The sequence below is a fragment of the Cygnus atratus genome, chromosome 3, assembly GCF_013377495.2.
Source record: "Cygnus atratus isolate AKBS03 ecotype Queensland, Australia chromosome 3, CAtr_DNAZoo_HiC_assembly, whole genome shotgun sequence".
In the NCBI taxonomy this organism is placed as follows: Eukaryota; Metazoa; Chordata; class Aves; order Anseriformes; family Anatidae; genus Cygnus; species Cygnus atratus.
Window position 1 is genome coordinate 6812181 of NC_066364.1, and position 17173 is coordinate 6829353.

At 38.9% G+C, this 17173-nt stretch overlaps 1 protein-coding gene across 2 annotated transcripts in view; it reads right to left on the reverse strand.

Annotated features, from left to right (window-relative positions):
* The window catches only part of PTCHD4 (patched domain containing 4), an 89294-nt gene that overhangs the window by 46242 nt on the left and 25879 nt on the right, over positions 1–17173 (reverse strand). For both annotated transcript variants that reach the window (XM_035560130.1, XM_035560129.1), the window contains exon 2: positions 16509–16989. In XM_035560130.1, the coding sequence (XP_035416023.1) occupies positions 16509–16989 (481 nt within the window). The remainder of the gene's footprint in view (positions 1–16508; positions 16990–17173) is intronic.

The following is a 17173-nucleotide window of genomic DNA, read 5'->3' on the forward strand; positions in this document are numbered from 1 at the left end:
TGTGGTTGCCCCATCCCTGTCAGTGCTCAAAGCCAGGTTGCCTGGGTCTTTGAGCAACCTGGTCTGGTGGGAGGTGTCCCTGCCTATGGCAGAGAGGTTGGAAATGGATGCTCTTTGGGTCCTTCCAAAACACAAACACTGATTCTATAATTTCCAACAATATAGAAAAAGGTTCCAGGATGCTCAGAGCTGAGGCCTTTCTAGTCAGTGTGGTCCTTCGGTGCTCCTTACCCAGCTACACTGCAGAGCTGTGCTTTCACAGATTCCAGGGGCTGGAGTGAGAAGCTGCTACAAACCAGTACCTGGGCAATCTGGCAGCACGTATTGCAGGGTTCATGGGATGGCACTGGAAGCAAATTCCCCTCGTAGCTTTACTTGCTGCTTGGATCCTCTGATGCTCTGTGCAGAGAAGTCGAGGACTTAGTTACCATTGAGAAGATTGTGTTCTTCTGTTTAAAGAACAGTTATTAGATATGAGGAGGCAGCAAGAAAACTATGGATTACGGTTGCACAAAGTCACCTCGTCTGGGGATTATCAATACAGGCAGCATTTCCATACAAGGATGCTGCCTCTAAGAACAAGAGGTGGTGGGGAAACATTGTTATCCTGAATTTTTTAGGAACACAGAGAGGAGACCTACAAAGTGGTTAGAGGAAGCTTGTGTTCATTTGTCATATGCCTGATTCAAATAAGAATCAAACTCTACAGCTAGAAACGAAGATCACAGTTTGAGTCTAAAAAGAAAAGGGCATGTAGTATTGTAGGAATAAAGGATGAAAGAACATTTTATGAACTACTTGGACCACAGGAAGCATGGAATGTTGGAGGCAAAAACAGGATGGCAGAAAAATGTATGATTAGGTGAATGTGAGGAAGTAGTCAAATGATATGGCAATATCTCAGCAGCAAAATAAAAATGCACATATTGGGGGAAAAAATGGAAAAAGCAATAGAATTGTTTTATTTCCATTTTCCTTAAAAATCACTGTCTTCTGTTAACATTTCTAAACACAGATTGCATAAAGCAGCACTTTCTGATTTCCAGGAAGTGCTAGGTTCACAAATGATTTGGTATTGCTTTAGTCTGTAAAGCTGGAAATCAAGTAACCAGAAATGATTTAAAGAATGCAAGCTACCAAGGAAAGCCAAAAATGTGTAGCTGTTATGAGAGAAAACTTTAAGAGATCTATTTCTTCCTTATGTTACCATCTGAGACACTGGATGTGGCTTTTATGCTGTTATGAAATTCAGATCATGATTATCAGAAAACAGTGAGTGTGTTAAGAAGCAAGAGCTACAACCCAGATCAAGAATTTGAATTTTAGCTCTTACCATGACTTCTTACTTCACTGTATTCCATAAAGCCAAAATTCTCATCCTTGTCATCTACCATAGCAGTGTGAAAGGAATTACGGTCATGACCAGCTTCACTGAATTGCTGCCAGTTTGTATTGGAAAGACACAAAAAGGGGTGTCAAAGAACCGAGGAAGTGAAAAACTAATCATGATGTTCATCTGAAGAGACAGAGTACAGCAATTACTAACCACTGAAACTAGCTTTCATGCCTAGACAAAGGGAAAGATAAGTATTAAAGAGGAATACTGTTATCAAGGTACCAGACAAGGGAACTAGATGAAATTAATCTCTTTGCTGAGAGGCAACATGTGATTCAAGAGATGTATGAGCATTTCACTGGTTCTCTGCTGGGACTCCACCCTAGCCACAAGGTAGTTAACACTGGATGGATTTATAGAAGAGAAATGTTAAGAACAATGTGTGGATGGAAGTAACTGGAGAACAGAAGCTAGTGGAAGAGAAGCATTGTCTTGATTTGAGAAAATCCCTTTGATCTCCTACCTAGACAGTACTACCATTATATCAGTTCAAGGAAAATGTGATCAAAGGTCAGTGAGCCATATGAATAATGACAGATTTCCAGAATTTTTGAGGGCATTGGACTTGTTTGAATAAAAAGACATGTAGGCCTACAAGAGTTTTCCAGACGAGTCACAGCTGCACCGAAAAGACTAAAAACTAGAATTGTTCTAGGAAAAATAAACCAAAAAAAAGTTTAGAAACCTCTATGTATATCAAATAAGTGGAGCTCGAACACTTATTAAAATATATTAAGAAGAAAGGTTTTAGAAGTGATTTTGGATTTCTGATATATTCCTTGTAAGGTGATGGTTCTCCAAAGAGAACAAAGAAATAGTGTCTAGCACACAAAAGGACACAATATACAGTAAATTTGAGTGTAATGTAAAGCTGCAGACCACTGAAGAAAGCACAAAGGTGTAAAAGCATGTTATCCAAGACAAAAACAAGTCCAAAAGGATCATAGAATTAAGAAGAAACCATCAGCACAAACATTGTATTTCTTCCAGTGAACAACTCCAGTTTTCTGGTCTATTTTTAGTACTTAAGAAAGGGCTAAAAGTGTCATCCAAACTTCTTCTCACCATTGACTAAAGGAGTCTGTGGAGACCAGCTCAGCTATGGGTACTGCTTACACTACAGAAATCTACATCTGATCAGGTGAATCAATTCAAAATGCTAATTAGCATCTTACTAATGTTGTTCACCAAATTGTCACCTTCCTGTTCCTTCTCTAACACATTTTCATTCTTCCATGTTAACAACAGCAGTACTCTGGGAATTTATGTTCAGTGCATGATCTTCTATGATATCATTGTTCTTGTTTTCAGGACACAATTCCTCATCTTTCAAATGTGAATAGTTTCTTTGTTTCTAGATGCGTAATCTAGCACTTATCTGTGATGAAGCACGTGTTGACAAAAGGAAGCCTGCCTGATGTTGTGGGATGCATTATTGTTATTATCTGCCAAATTATGCATTATCTGAGAGTTTTGCTACTATTGATTTTTTTCACACCAGAACACAGAGAAAGAAATTCCTTTTGGCCTGATTAATAATGTCTTCCCAGGAGGAAGAGTGTACAATTGCAAATTAATATTTCATGATTACATTTAATAGAAGCTACAGTGATTTAATATAGTACAAACACACGCATGTATCAAAATGTGCAGAAGTAAATCAAATTGCCATTATCTCAATATGCTACAGCAGCATAGTTTCTTTTCATGTGCAAATTTGTAGATTCATTTTTAAAAATCAGGTGTGTCTGATAAGGCTTATTTTCTGTGATATCAAGGGAATTATTACTGCACCATTTAAAAGCCCATTTTATGGCATATTTACTGATTTTTCCAGATAAATCTTTGATCTAAGGTGTTAAAATGTTTGTTGTCATCTTATTCAATATTAAGATTTTTAGGAGACAATTTATTTTTTTTACTTAAATCTTTTATATATTCCTGTAATTTTACAATTTAAAAAGAAAAAGGAATCCCTGGAAGTTTTTGATTCTTCATTTCCTCATATACTGATTTTTTTTCCAATTTGTTTTATTTCACTCTTCTCAATGGGTGGGAAAAAATGAAAGAAAAAAAATGTTTTAGAATGGAAAGTAAAGAATTTAAACATTATGATAAGTGGAAACAGATATCTTTTAGATATCTTTTTATTTCTTTCTCAAGGAAAAAATGTTTCTTAAACTTGGAACAGCTACATTTTTTACTATCTTTTTTCAAAGGAGTTTTTGAGAAATAACAGTCTAAATTTGCTGACTTTTGGTGAACCTGAATCCTCAGTTCTCTGAGGACTCTTTGAAACATAAATCCAAATGCTTGTGAGAGTCACAAAATGATAAAGAAATATTTTTAAATTGTTTGTTGGCCTTCAAGCAATTCTTATGTGTAGATAAAGCTCATATAACCCTCAGTAACTTTGTACTAATCCAGATAACAGATAACAAGGGTCAGTTTGGATTTACTGACTACAGAGGTTAATCAGGGGCTTTAGAATTCTGCTAAGGTCTTGGAGAGGCTTGAGCAATTACCTTGTGATGTTGCTCCATGATGCCTTTGGCTACTTATCTATTGTCAACTAAATTTTAAGTTAGCTATAAATGTTTAAGTTCCACATATGTTTCTAGATTACAGTGATGGTTTGTCTATTGTTCTGTGTTTTTTGGGGGGAGTTTTTTTTTTAAGTAACTCAAATAAGGAAATTGGTAATTCTGTATCATTGGTAGAAAAACCTGTGCATAATATGGGTGATATGGCTTTTGAGTAGCAAAATCCTTGAATGAAAATCTGTTGAGAGCTGCTAGCTGCAGTTATTATCTGTGGATCCTTGAACCAAGGGAACAGTCCAGGAACTGTGAGCTTTCCCTGTCCTCTCTGTTTTCCAAGAAATCTGTTACCAGCCATTGCCAGAGATAGATTCATCTAATTGAATGCCCTATAGCCTGGCCTGGCAGAGTCATTCTTAGATTCGTTGTCCTTATGACAGGAGAAATGATCCTTGAGTTTAGATCAGATGCACAAATTTTAGAAACATCATCTGGGATGATACTCATCTACTGTGTTTCAGATCTAAGACATTGTAACATCGAGACTTTGCAGTCCCAAGAAGCTGGATTCAATGATCTAAAGCTTCCTTTGAATTTTACCCATTATGCTATATGCCAAACTCAATAGAGGGGTATTAGGCTAAAATTTATCATCCTGAGATATGTCATTGTTATTTTTTCATATGAAGTTAAATCAAGTCATCTCCATGGGAAAAGAAAGATCATCCCTAACAAAATCAGACTAACTTTGTTGATAAGGGACCTCCGGTATCACCATATAATCCACTTCCCATTCAAGTGATCACTGGATCAGTGACCCTGTCATGGACACCATTTACACAAAAGTCATAGAAGAACCTCATCTGTAAGTATTGCTCTGTTTTTCAACAGTTTTGCAGTACACTGTCAGGTCCCAGTGAAGTGATATACAAATGTGACAGGGTTGGGTAAAAGAGGCCACAAAAGACAAGCAAAAGTCTCCTGAAGGACTGAAAATATTCTAAAAGCTAATAAAATGTCTTTTCCAGCTTGTGAATGAATGTCTCAAGTGGATGAGGTTTAATGATTTCATTGCTGTGAAAGCTGAATCATGACTGCTTACTGCATATATGTATATATAACTTTCGTTTATACTATATATATAAGAAAGAGGATCGATATTTTTGCCTTTTTCTTTCTTGCCTCTTTTTTGGTATGCATTTGTGTTTTTTGTTTGTTTGTCCTTGACTACCTATTATTTTTGTACTTCCTGACCAATTTCAAAAATTACAGCAGGGCAGAAGACATTTTAATCATAAAAACTTTCTATATTTTTGGGGGGAAATAGTCTGTAAAGAAATCTTATTACTTCCCCCCAGGGAAAGAATAAGTATATTAGAGGTCACAATCCACATAAGAGAGATCTTTTGAGACTTCCTTCGTTAGCTGCATTGTTCAGAATTTGGTATCAAATAACCTGAGAAAGAGGTAGAACATCTGTATCTATGATTATAAAGCCTTCTCTCCTTCATACCAAGGTTATTCATTTAAAAGCTGGCTAACAGTTCTCACTGTTTCTTAGCTCTGATGGAAGAGATGTTGAAAGCCAACATAAAGGATTACAAAAGGTACTGAGCTGTACTCTTGCATAGAGATAAGGACTAGGTTAGTCCAGAACCTCTCTTGCTTTTAAAAGTGGTGCCTTGAAGTTGATTGGCAGTGTGAAGTGGGTGGTATTTGCACTGTTTTTGACTAGCATAATCAGTTCTTGTTAGCCCCAACATCCCAATTTCTGGTAATGCTTTCAGCAGTGTGGCTAGCAGCTCTCCTTTGGGGTCTTCCCTTACAGCTGCTCCCATGAGAAGATTGTGCATTAGAAAAGTTTTGGTTTTGTTCTTCACGCACCTTCTTCTTGCTGTGCTATCTGCTCCAAGCACAAACAGCTTTTTGTTCCCAGGGTTCTGTCTAGTTTCAAAAGGTTTAAAATGCCTTAATCAAAAGCTTCATGCTAGGCTGTTCTAAAAGTCACTGCAAAAGGACAAAAGCTTCAGTGCTCTGCACCAGGTATACAGAACATCTCTCTGCATTCTTCTCCTGCAACTCTGTATCCTTCCTTGAGGATAATAATTTCTCCAAAATAATAGTAGAAATATCAACTAGAAATGTAAAGAAGCAGAAAATTTCATCATCTAGGGTCTCACAGGGTGTGCAGCAATCTGCTGTTTGGTCCTCTTCATAAAGCAATGCAAGTGCTCCCTCTAGTAGGTTATACCTGCTGTTTCTGAATTTATGTAAAGTTTGCCAATTGACGTACTACTGATTGGTCTTATGGTTGTGCTAGCAAACAAAGGAGTTTAGAATGCAAGGGGGTCTGTTCTGATCCTCCTGACTCAATGGGAGGGTCTCCTGGGCAAGTGTATTTAACCCTATCTTCTGTGCAGTAGATAACTGGGTTTACCTTGCCATTGAGCCTTAAGTCACTATTTTATTTACAATCAAACTTTGTTAAATCATTATATTATGTCAATAAAATATACCACTGCTTCTTTCTAATGAATGAAGTTCATTACTCCTCCTACAACAGGTTCATCATGGCTGTGCTAGCAAAATGGTTTTCTCCATAAGCAAGGTATCAACAGCGATTGAGTTCAAACACCAGGAAAAGCTCCAACATTTAAAATCTCCATTGCAGATTTGTGTTTGAATATGGGTAGGGATGTATAGGATAGACAGGTCTAAGTGGCATATCAGGCTGTAAAGAAATGCTTCGCTTCGCTTCGCTTCCTTGGACTTTAGGTGTAAGGTATGAGCATAAAATTCCAGACTGCTGAAATACTGCAGCTGCCTGCAGGGAAATGCGATGAGAACATGTCAGGATGCAGTTATGGATTCTCAGCGAAGACAATGATTTAGAGACTTCCAAGCCATGTAATGTGGTCATTGCATTCAGCAGTCAAATGCAGCCACATCTGAGTAAAAACCAGCAGCTGCTTAACACTGCTGCACAGAGCTACACCTGCACAGTGCTCCTAGTCTCCATGGGTGTGGAATTTGAAGATGATAGAAATGAAATTATCCACACTGAAATTCAGCCAAGGCACTGAGTATGGATGGTATCCTCACTCTGGCAGAACAAAAATGAAAGTGCATCTCTAGTGATCCAAAGCTGCAAAGGCCTGAGTTTTTTGTCTTACTCACTTGGTACCATATGCAGCCCTGTGCTGACACCCATCACTGGTACAACCCTCAGCACCACTGTGAGCATCCAAAATAGCATGTCCTTCCTCATCTTGCAGTTAGCCAAGCGTGGATGAAACATTGCCTGCTTCACCACATCCAGCAACATTAACACATGGAAAGTCACAGCTGCAGGAGCTGCGTATACCTTTGTCTGAAGGCCAGTAACACAGAGTTATGCCAATGATACAGCAGATATCTGTTGAACAAGCAGGCGGCTGCTGCTATTATTTGTTAACACTCATGGAAGAATGAGCCTGGAGGCAGTGTGGCTTCAGCATGCAGTATGTAACTGCAGGCAGTTGTCCCACTGGAGACAAGAAGTCGTTTCATGGGAAAAAAATGGACTACAAAAAGGATCAGAAATGGAAGAAAAAAATGAATTATTAAAACCTTGACTAGCTAGTGGTTGCACAATGGAGAACATATAAATGATAAAATATCAAATAAAGTCGTCTTCGTTGGTTTCGCATTTGCAACAGATTTTTCAAGCTTTTCGTTCTGTACAAAGTTTTTATATTGCAATGAAAGTAGCAGATAAATAATGGTTTAAAATGTTTAGCAAATGGTCCATTCGGTTCTGTATCCTGTTCCTGACTCTTCAGGGGAAAATTATCAGACAGAAAGAGGGCAGCTATGGGAAAATTTCCTCACAAGTGAAATTTCCTTGTGACCATTTTTGAACTGGGCTTTTGAACTCGGTCATTAATTTTTATACTTCTTCCTTACTATTACTTTTTACTGTTGCAATATTATTCAAAATAACAAATTTTAACTAGCTGTGTAACAATCCAACCTTTTCCAAAGCAGGCTGAATTTTTGGTCATAACTATTTTGCAGTGGTGAGTTCCAGGGGCTGATTGCACATAAGATGTATTCCAGGAAAAGGTAAATGCATTTGCTGCCTTTCATTTTCACTTAAAAAATGGAAGCTCAACCTTGTGTTTTCCTACAAACGAACAAGGTACCTGTGGAGAACAGACAGTGTGCTTGACAGAGCACAGAATCACTCACTCTATGCTGCCTCAGGCAGCAGAGCCCACCTTTCCTGCCCAGCTTGAAATAAAGGACAATGCAAAATTACATTTTTCCTCCACGCACCAACAACGCAGGGCATATCCTTCTGAAGCTCAGCCTATCCCACTTTTTTTTTTCCCATGGATCCACAATGTTCCAACAAAAACCAGAAGTCACCATGGATGGATGGAGTTCACAAGAAAGTATGAGCCATGGCAAAATATCCAGGAAAAAATATCTGGTAGGAAATGATAACCATGCTAAAGTATGCATAGCCCTACATATAAAATATCCTGAAAGTATTTGCAAATGCATATATGCTGTGAAAAATTACTCTCCATGGTCAGGCCAGACAGACTGAAGTTATAGGCATAAACTACAGCAAGGAAAATATTAAGAAATAGCTTTATAACTATATGGCTATTTAAGCACTGAAACAAGCTGCCAAGGCAGATTATGGAGCTGCTAGTAATGCTGCTATTCAAGGCTGGATTTGACATTGCCCTATTAGGGATGATATATGTAGAGCTAAAATATTTCTGCCATGATGCAGCTCCTTTCCATCCTGAATGAACCAAATGTAAATGTGATGTGCATCGATACACATTAAGTACAAGGAATGAAACTCCTGTTAAATGAGATCAATGGGCAGAAAAGGTGTATCCAATAAAGAACCTTAAATAACCCAGTGGTAGGAGTAAGGATTGCTATGAAAGGGTAGAAAAATGAAAACAAGAGGTGTTCAGACAAATGCATGAGGCACCTGAAAAGGAAACATCCTTTACTATTTGAACAGAATTTGTGTATTAAGAGTACTAAACATACATTTTCAAGTGCAAAAGAAAACCATTCCTTTCAGCCTTTGACTTTTTCACTCGGAACATGTTCTCTTTTATCAAACTATTTTTTCAAAGGACTTGCAGAAATGCTTGCGGCTAATTGGAAGCAGCTCAAATGACAGCTACTAGTCTGTTAGCTGCAGATGGAGAGCTGAGAAAGTTGTTTTAACAAAAGAAAGAGGAAAAGGGAAAAGGGGAGGGGGGAGGGAAGACTGGAGAATTCACCTTGGACACATGCGTTCACACTGGAGTCAGTAGAAGGAAGAGTTTAGCTGTCCGCTCTCAAGAAAAAAAAACAACAACAACAACAACAACAACAACAAAACCAATGTCTTTTGTATTTTCTCTGTCATTATGGAGGACCTGGTAGTGATGCTCTGTGCTTGGGCAATGATCCAAGGACAAATGCTTCAACCTAAGCTGAGCCTCAGTTGCTGACCAGAAGACCTGCAGACCCAGCTCCTGGGGTGGGGCAACTGCCCCAAGGGATGATGACATTTGAGTTGATAGGAGGATGAGATTTACCCCTACGTCTCTACAGAAAAAGAGGTAGTCTGCAATCTATAAAGGATTCAAGTCAGATTTTGCATATTTGTGTTATATATATACATGTGTATATATGCATAGCTTATAACTTGTGTGTGTAACATCAGTGGTTAAAGTCTAAGCAGTCAACTTAGCTTTTGTAGAGATGCATAGGACCCTCTAGAGATTAACTCAGCTCATTCACATGACTTTGGAGTCACCTACTTCTCTGCACTGACTATGGAAGAAACTGAGATTTTGTCACTTTAGTTAAGGAAAGAACATTTGGGACAGCTGGAATTAGGTGCTACAAGTCCTGTTGTTAGGACTGAGGCCAGCTGTGCTGTTTCTGCATCTCTTTCATCCCCGGGTATGAGAAGGTCCAAAGGACATGTGACGAGATATCCTCATTTGGCCTGTGTTTGAGGGTATGAGGGACAGCCCTAGTCCTGTCATCTCTCCCTAAGCATGCCAGCTCCAAGACATTCCTGCAGGGCCAAACCGCATGGTATGAGTGTAGCAGAGGATCCCAGACAGACCTTGGTCTTCTACTCATAATCCAGGAAAGGATAATGTTCCAGGGGGAAGAGGGGGGGAGGGGGAAATATTCATTTCCTATAGATATGTAAAAACAAAAAAACAAAACAAAACCAACAACAACAACAAAAACAACCTCTAGAACTGTGACCTGCTAGGGAGTATAACAGGTTATTGGAAAATCATCTTTGCAAATAAGGAAAATATCTAAAGCCATTCATTTGAATTGTCTATGTTATATGGCCATTCAAACAGGTTATTTTAAATATATATATTTTTATCTTTCCATTGTTTTCCTCCCACTTCCCTGTGTTTTTGTTGTTATTCTCATTTCTTACCGTAAGAGTTAAGGTCAGAAATTTTTTAATAAAGGACAAGGTATTTCAAAATCCTTAATGATTTGCTAAGTGGATGGGGACATGAGCTACTGTAACATATAAAATTACAGATTAATTGTATTTCTAAGGTTAGAAATACTATGATATGTCAAGTACAGGTAAACTAGAGATAGCATGCACTTCAGCCCTCACATTTGTCTTCTGAGATTTAAAAACAAAATACTTTTCACATTTGTACTATGACATTTTTCTGTAATTTCCTATGATTTTACCACTAATGGTAATGCTGTGACATCTCAAATTTGCTTAAAGGTGCTCACCAGTCATAACTTTAACAACTGCTATATTTGTCCTCTGAAAAAGGTTAGATGGCTTCTGCCTGAAATAACTGCCTGGAGTCTTGTCTGATTTTGCTTTGCCTCCTCTTTCCATTTGAATAACTCAGCCAAGGGAAGGAATACCTGGGAATTTAAACAGAAAAGTCTGCACTGTAGGCACAATCTCTACCTTGCTATTTAGCGTTTTCACATTAGGCATAGGCTTACTGATGGAAACAGGTAGTCTCTAGCTTCCTATAGATTTTGTACCTCTTTACTGCACTACTACTACCAATATCATTGTTAGTAGTAGTAATAATACAATGTGTTATAGGGCATCCTTTGAGCTTAGTGTTGCCTTAAGACTCAGAGAGAAGTGGCATTTCCCATAAAGATCTTAGAATCTTTCCCATAAAGATCTTAGAATTTTCAGGATTACAAAGGAGAGGAAATATCCTGTCACTGTGAATCCATCTGTCTAAGAAACACATATATTTTATAATACAAAAAGCATAATTACACTCTAGTACATTGTAGTTACTTTTTTTACATAAGATTTCCATTATATAATGAAGTACTTCACTGACTGGCCAAAAATAATTATGGTGTAAAATTACGTAATTAATATACCTGTACTTAAAAATATAGTCATATTCTCATCTGAGTTAAATTACTGTTTCTCTGATGATATCAGTCTGGTTCCTGTGCATTAAAACACAAATCATGGGAGCAATAATATCTCAATTATGCAGTTAACCTTCTGGTTATATTAATTAGTGATGATTAGACATGGGGAACCATAATTATATCACGTACGTAACATCTATTTGAAATTGTGTTGTGAATCCAAACAAAAAAAGGCAGATGTAATATCTAACTAGGTACATTTCTCAGGCCTAGAACTAATCCAGAACCCAGAGACTCTTTGTCTCCTAAAAGTCTCCAGTGATGATAGATCTGCTAGTGTCAAGCTTGCAGAAGAAATATCAGTTTGTATTTGTCCTAGAAGATAAATCATTGTTAGATGCAAGGCCAAACTGTCCCATATTCTGATTTCACATAGCAATTAATGAAAAAAGACTTAAAAACAAACAAAAAAGATAGAAAACAAATAAAAAAAAAAGCACCTAAGTCCAGTTAGTTCCTAAAGGAGCAAGCCCTGAAGCCAGAGAAATACCTCTTCACTACCTTATTATATTTAGACATTTGACTGGAGTATAAGGAGCTAAAAGTGAGCACCTGTTTGAAGGATATTCTAGCACTCAGAGCAGTAGCTGCATAGGGTCTTTCTTAAGAGTTTCTCCTCATGACTCGAACAAAGCAGAGTAGATACTGTATTGGGGAAAGCAGATTTCCTGAGGCAGTTGAGAAGACCAGGGTTTTAGGAAAAGGGACTCAGAGCAAGTAGGGTTCTCTGCCACTGTCCTCTTGCCTTATTAAGGCTGAAGATTCTCTGTCTGAAGAATAAAGAAAAGCCAGCCTGAGCTAATGCTCTTCCGCTAATATTCAGAGACATGCTTTATCCTAGCAGACCATTCTCTTAGAGGTAGGATTGCTGTAAATAATTAATGTGTCGGTAATTCAGTTTAAATTTATAAAAAAATATTAAATATTTCACTTTTATACAGTCTTCTATCACTTGCTGAAACACACAAAAGTTCTGCACTAGGATAGAAATTATGGACCTAAATATTTGTAGAAGGCCAGGCATTATTCTCACGTGACAAATGATAGGTCATGAGGAAATGGTCTCAGGTTGTGCCATGGGAGGTTTAGACTGGATGTAAGGAAGAATTTCTTCATGGAGAGGGTGGTCAAACATTGGAATGGGCTGTTCAGGGAATTGGTGGAGTCCCCATCCATGGAGGTATTAGTGACGTGTAGACATGGCACTAAGGGATGTAGTTTACTGATGGGACTAAGTAGGTCAGGGTGATGGTTGGGCTTCATGATCTTGAAGATCCTTTCCAACCTAGATGATTCTATGATTCTATTCCTGTCATTTGTATGACAGCATCTTGCTCTGCAAGAAAAGAACAAGTGCAGATGAACAACACAGAATTTCATTAAAATTAGTCCTTTAGGATGTCAGAAGAAACAGTGTATTTCTGAATAAAGTGAATAAAAAATAAATATCTGAATATTCTTTAAATTAAGATTTTGCAAATGTCAGGTTGAATCATTCCAAAGCTGCCAGAATTCATGTTGCTCATGTATTTTGGGTAGCAATGCACTGCCAGGCACTTAGTGGTTTTACCCATGTAAATGCCTGATTTTATTTTGTTCCTCCTCTTCTTCTTCTCCTTCTCCTTCTCCTTCTTCTTCTTCTTCTTCTTCTTCTTCTTCTTCTTCTTCTTCTTCTTCTTCTTCGGGAAAGGAATTCGCAGGTAGCTTCGCGCTGTTTCACACGTCTCTGAATTAGAGATAATGAGGAAACAAGCGGTAGAAACAAAAACTTGAGCAAGGTTGAGATAAAGTAAATTGGCTACAGTGTTAAAGATGAGCTTTGGGCAGTGGCCTATTGCTGGCTGGCTCGAGGCGCGTGACTGAGGGTCTCTAACCAATTATATGGCAGATTCGGGCGCGTGGACAGCGCGTGGGACTATGGGGAAAGTATATGTAGTAGTGAAAAAGGGCAATAAATGTCTCCTGTTCAAGAGCCATCAGGAGTCCCTGTCTTTCATCCCTTCATTCTTCTTCTTCTTCCTCTTCTGCTTCTGCTTCTGCTTCTGCTTCTGCTTCTGCTTCTGCTGCTTCTGCTTCTTCTGCTTCTTTTCCTTCTGTTTCTGCTTCTGCTTCTTCTGCTTCTGCTGCTGCTTCTGCTGCTTCTGCTTCTGCTTCTTCAATTTAAGTAGCTTGACTTTGAAAGTCTGACTTGTAAATCTGTATTTTTAATTCTGGGAAACTTTGTTTTGCAAACTTTTTATTTACGTTCACAGAATTATTATTTGATGCATTATTCGTTTCTTCTATCAGCAAGAGACACTGGTACAACATGGGCCATTGTTACGCATTGCCCTACAGAATTAATAGCCTTGGGGTCTTCAATGGATCTATTCTAATGATTGGATCACTTCACAGTAAACAAGGTTCAATAGAAATCTCTGCCCTGTGAAGATCCCAGTTCTGTGAAGCCCTGGGCATATCATGGGCAGTGCAAGATGTCATTAGCTGGCACACCATTCAAGGCACTAAAGGCATTGGGCTCTTCACAGGAGCAACCCTGTAGGACTTTGGAAAGTCATGCTTCACATCTTTTACTTGATCAAACCGAAAAACTGTTCCCTAATATTTTCCAAAAACTGTTTTTAACATCTCTTCTCTAATATATTTCCAATTCACTTTGGGATTCCTGAATGAAATTTTTGTAAAAGGTTACTTAAGTGTATTCTTTCTCAACATGAAATTTATTCAATATAATGTTACAGAAGCAATCCTTGGAAATGTTTCATTTCAAGAGAGTTTAGTTTTTTTTGGTGGTTGTTCTTTTGCTCTTGGCAGTGGCTGTGACAAAAGTGACAGCGCAAAGCACAACAGAAAGTTATAAATATTACTTTTCCTTAGACAGTGAACTCTTAAATTTCCACCATTCTAAATGGGAAACTGAGCCACTCTGCTTTCAGAAACTCCTACCCTTGTCTAATCCTGAGGCTGCAGCATATGTATGAATTAAGCACAATGTACTGTTATTACAATTGATGCTCTTGGGATGTATGGATGCTGATGTTTTTCAGGTCAGCCTGAAGATGAGTTTCTACAGATAGTGTTTGCTGTTCCTTGGGAGTGGCAACTCGGGGATCTGTCAAGCAAAGAGCATGTTCCCTGATCTCCACAGCTGTCTGAAAAAGGATGCCAGCAGAGAAATAAACAATTAATGGAAGTTGCTTTTTACCACTTCAAGTTGTTTATATATATATATATATATATATATATATATATATATATATATATATATATTTTGGCCTCCACTTCGGCTTGCTGCACAAAGCAAGGCAGTGCCATTTAGTTGATACACATCTCCTGACACCCAACAAAAAGGTTGCCATAAACCGATAACAAGCATGAGTCTTCCCTTTGATACTGTTCATCTTTTCTCCATCCTGTTACATAGATCCCTCAAACAAAGCAGTTTCAGGTCCTCTTCTCTCATCCTGGAGCTAATAGGAATGGTCCAATCCTGGACCATACAGCTAAATTCTATTTTTCCCCAATACAAATTCTGCATCCATATTCACACCATTTCAGCAAGCCACCAAAACATGCATAGGATATGCATAGAAGAGTGAAAATTGGCACAGATCAAACTTTCTGGGGTCATTGTCAGGATTTAACAGTGCTGGTGATTGAATTAGAGACTTTGGGATGGCTTTGTTTATCTGCATTAATGAAGCTGAACCAATTTTGCAAATCCTTTTTTTTTTTTTTTAACCTCACTTTTCCCTTTTGCAGCTGGATTCCTGACCATCCACTCCAATCCACTCCTTCCTACCCTGGCCAGCTGCTGATGGTGGGTGCAAGACCAAGAAGGAAGCAGCCTGCCTCCTTGATTAGGGACATGAACGCGTGGGCAGGGGACAGATGAAATAGAATGCAGAGGGCTGGAAGATGCATATGCCTGTGGGACTTTTCTTGAGAGGAAGAGCAAGTAAAACTTGTTTTTTGATGGGGTGAGTTTTTAAAGAAAAATATAAGACCTGCTCCAAATCTTAACTCTACCTTGTGCCTTTGCATACTTAGTTATCTCTTAGTGCAGCAGAGGGCTAAGCTTGAGTACTGCAAGCATGAAGTTTAAGAAATTAACTGTAAAGATGCAGAGAGATTTCCACAGATAAGGTTTTCTGACCTCAGAAAGTGAGCATGAAGGTTTGGGGGTCTGGGCTGCCTCTGTTGAGACTTTGCATAGAGTCATAAGTGGGGTTCACACTAACGATATGACAAACCTCTGGCAGATGTAAATGTGGTGGCACCAAACACCACTGCCTCAGCAAGCCATTTTGGACATGTTTCCCTCTTCCTTTCCAGCATACCTTCCTAACAAACTAATTAAATACACAGATGAGATAGATGTGCTGGAACAGAATGAGTGTGGAAATAATGAAAACAATTCAGCTAAAAGAACTGTTTTTATGTCCATTTGTTGGCTGCACCTTCCCCTGCCAGGGTGCAACACAAAGGAAATCTCTGCAGCTGATCTTGGACTTCACAAACCGAGGGATTATGTACTACAGATACTGACAGCCCCTTTGCTTACAGCCTGGCAAACGCCACAGCTGTAATCTCCTCTCTGCGATAAAGTCCATCAATCTTATTCTTACACCAACCCATTCCCCTCTGCCCCTCAGACAGAGCTGGAAGAGAAGCCCTCCTTAGGAAGGCCACTAAAATCTTTCCTTCCACGTTCTCCTCCTATTTTAACTCACTCTTTTGGCTGGCTTCCCATCCAAGTCAGGTCAACACGTATCCATTTTCTGTGCTGAGCTGACTAGTTTTCAATAGCAATTTCTCCTTTGTTTTGTAACAGAGATCAATAAAACTGCCCCCCTCTCATATTGGCCGAGATTCCAGCAACATCATTTGCTCTTTATTGTTGCTACTGCTTTGTTTTGTTTTCCTTTTTTTTTTTCTTTTTTTTTTTTTTTTGGCAAGGCACAGATCAATTTAACAAGATGAAAACAACTTAGACTTTCACTCAAGGTAAAATCTGCATTTTATAAACTAGGATGTAATTTACAATCCTGTCATTAAGCTCTGTTAATCCTATTATTATGAAGATAAATAATTACCCATAGCGAAGAAAGGGATTCCCAACAGAGTAGAATTATATTTTCCATCAGTAATGAAAAATATCCCTGCCGCAGTGACACTGGAAATACAGATAGTGAGTACTCCCAAGAGTCCCAGGAAAGGTTTGCTACGCAGGCAGTCCTTCATGGAGCTCGAGAGGGTAGCAGTCAGGAGGATCAGCATCAGGCTCACCAAAATCTTGCCCCTGGCCAAGAGACTGGTCTGGTGGAAGTCCTTCCAGAGGCTGAAGGACGCTAGTGAGTAGAGCTGCAGATCTTGGTGATCCAGCTGCATCTTGTGCATCAGTTTACAGAATTCACTCTCCCACTTCTCCCCAATGAGGTCCTGGGTGACAGAGCCATACGTTTGGAGGTAGTAAGTGATTTGGATGGCTCTGGCTGATTTGACTCTCTGGTCCTTGCTGTTGGGCACTTCCATGACCCCTCCGAGCTGGTGGCCAATAAAACTGCTCCTTCCATCCTGGGAGGGAAAGTAAAAAGATGAGCATGTGGTTATCCTCCGTAAGATGTGTCACAGCGATACCAATTGAATCTGCCCTTCTTTCACAGACGGGCTGAGAGCTTGACTCAAAGGCCACTGCAGTCAAGAGGAGTCGTGCTGTTCACTTCAGTGGGCTTTGGGTCACATCCCTGGTCCCTGCCAC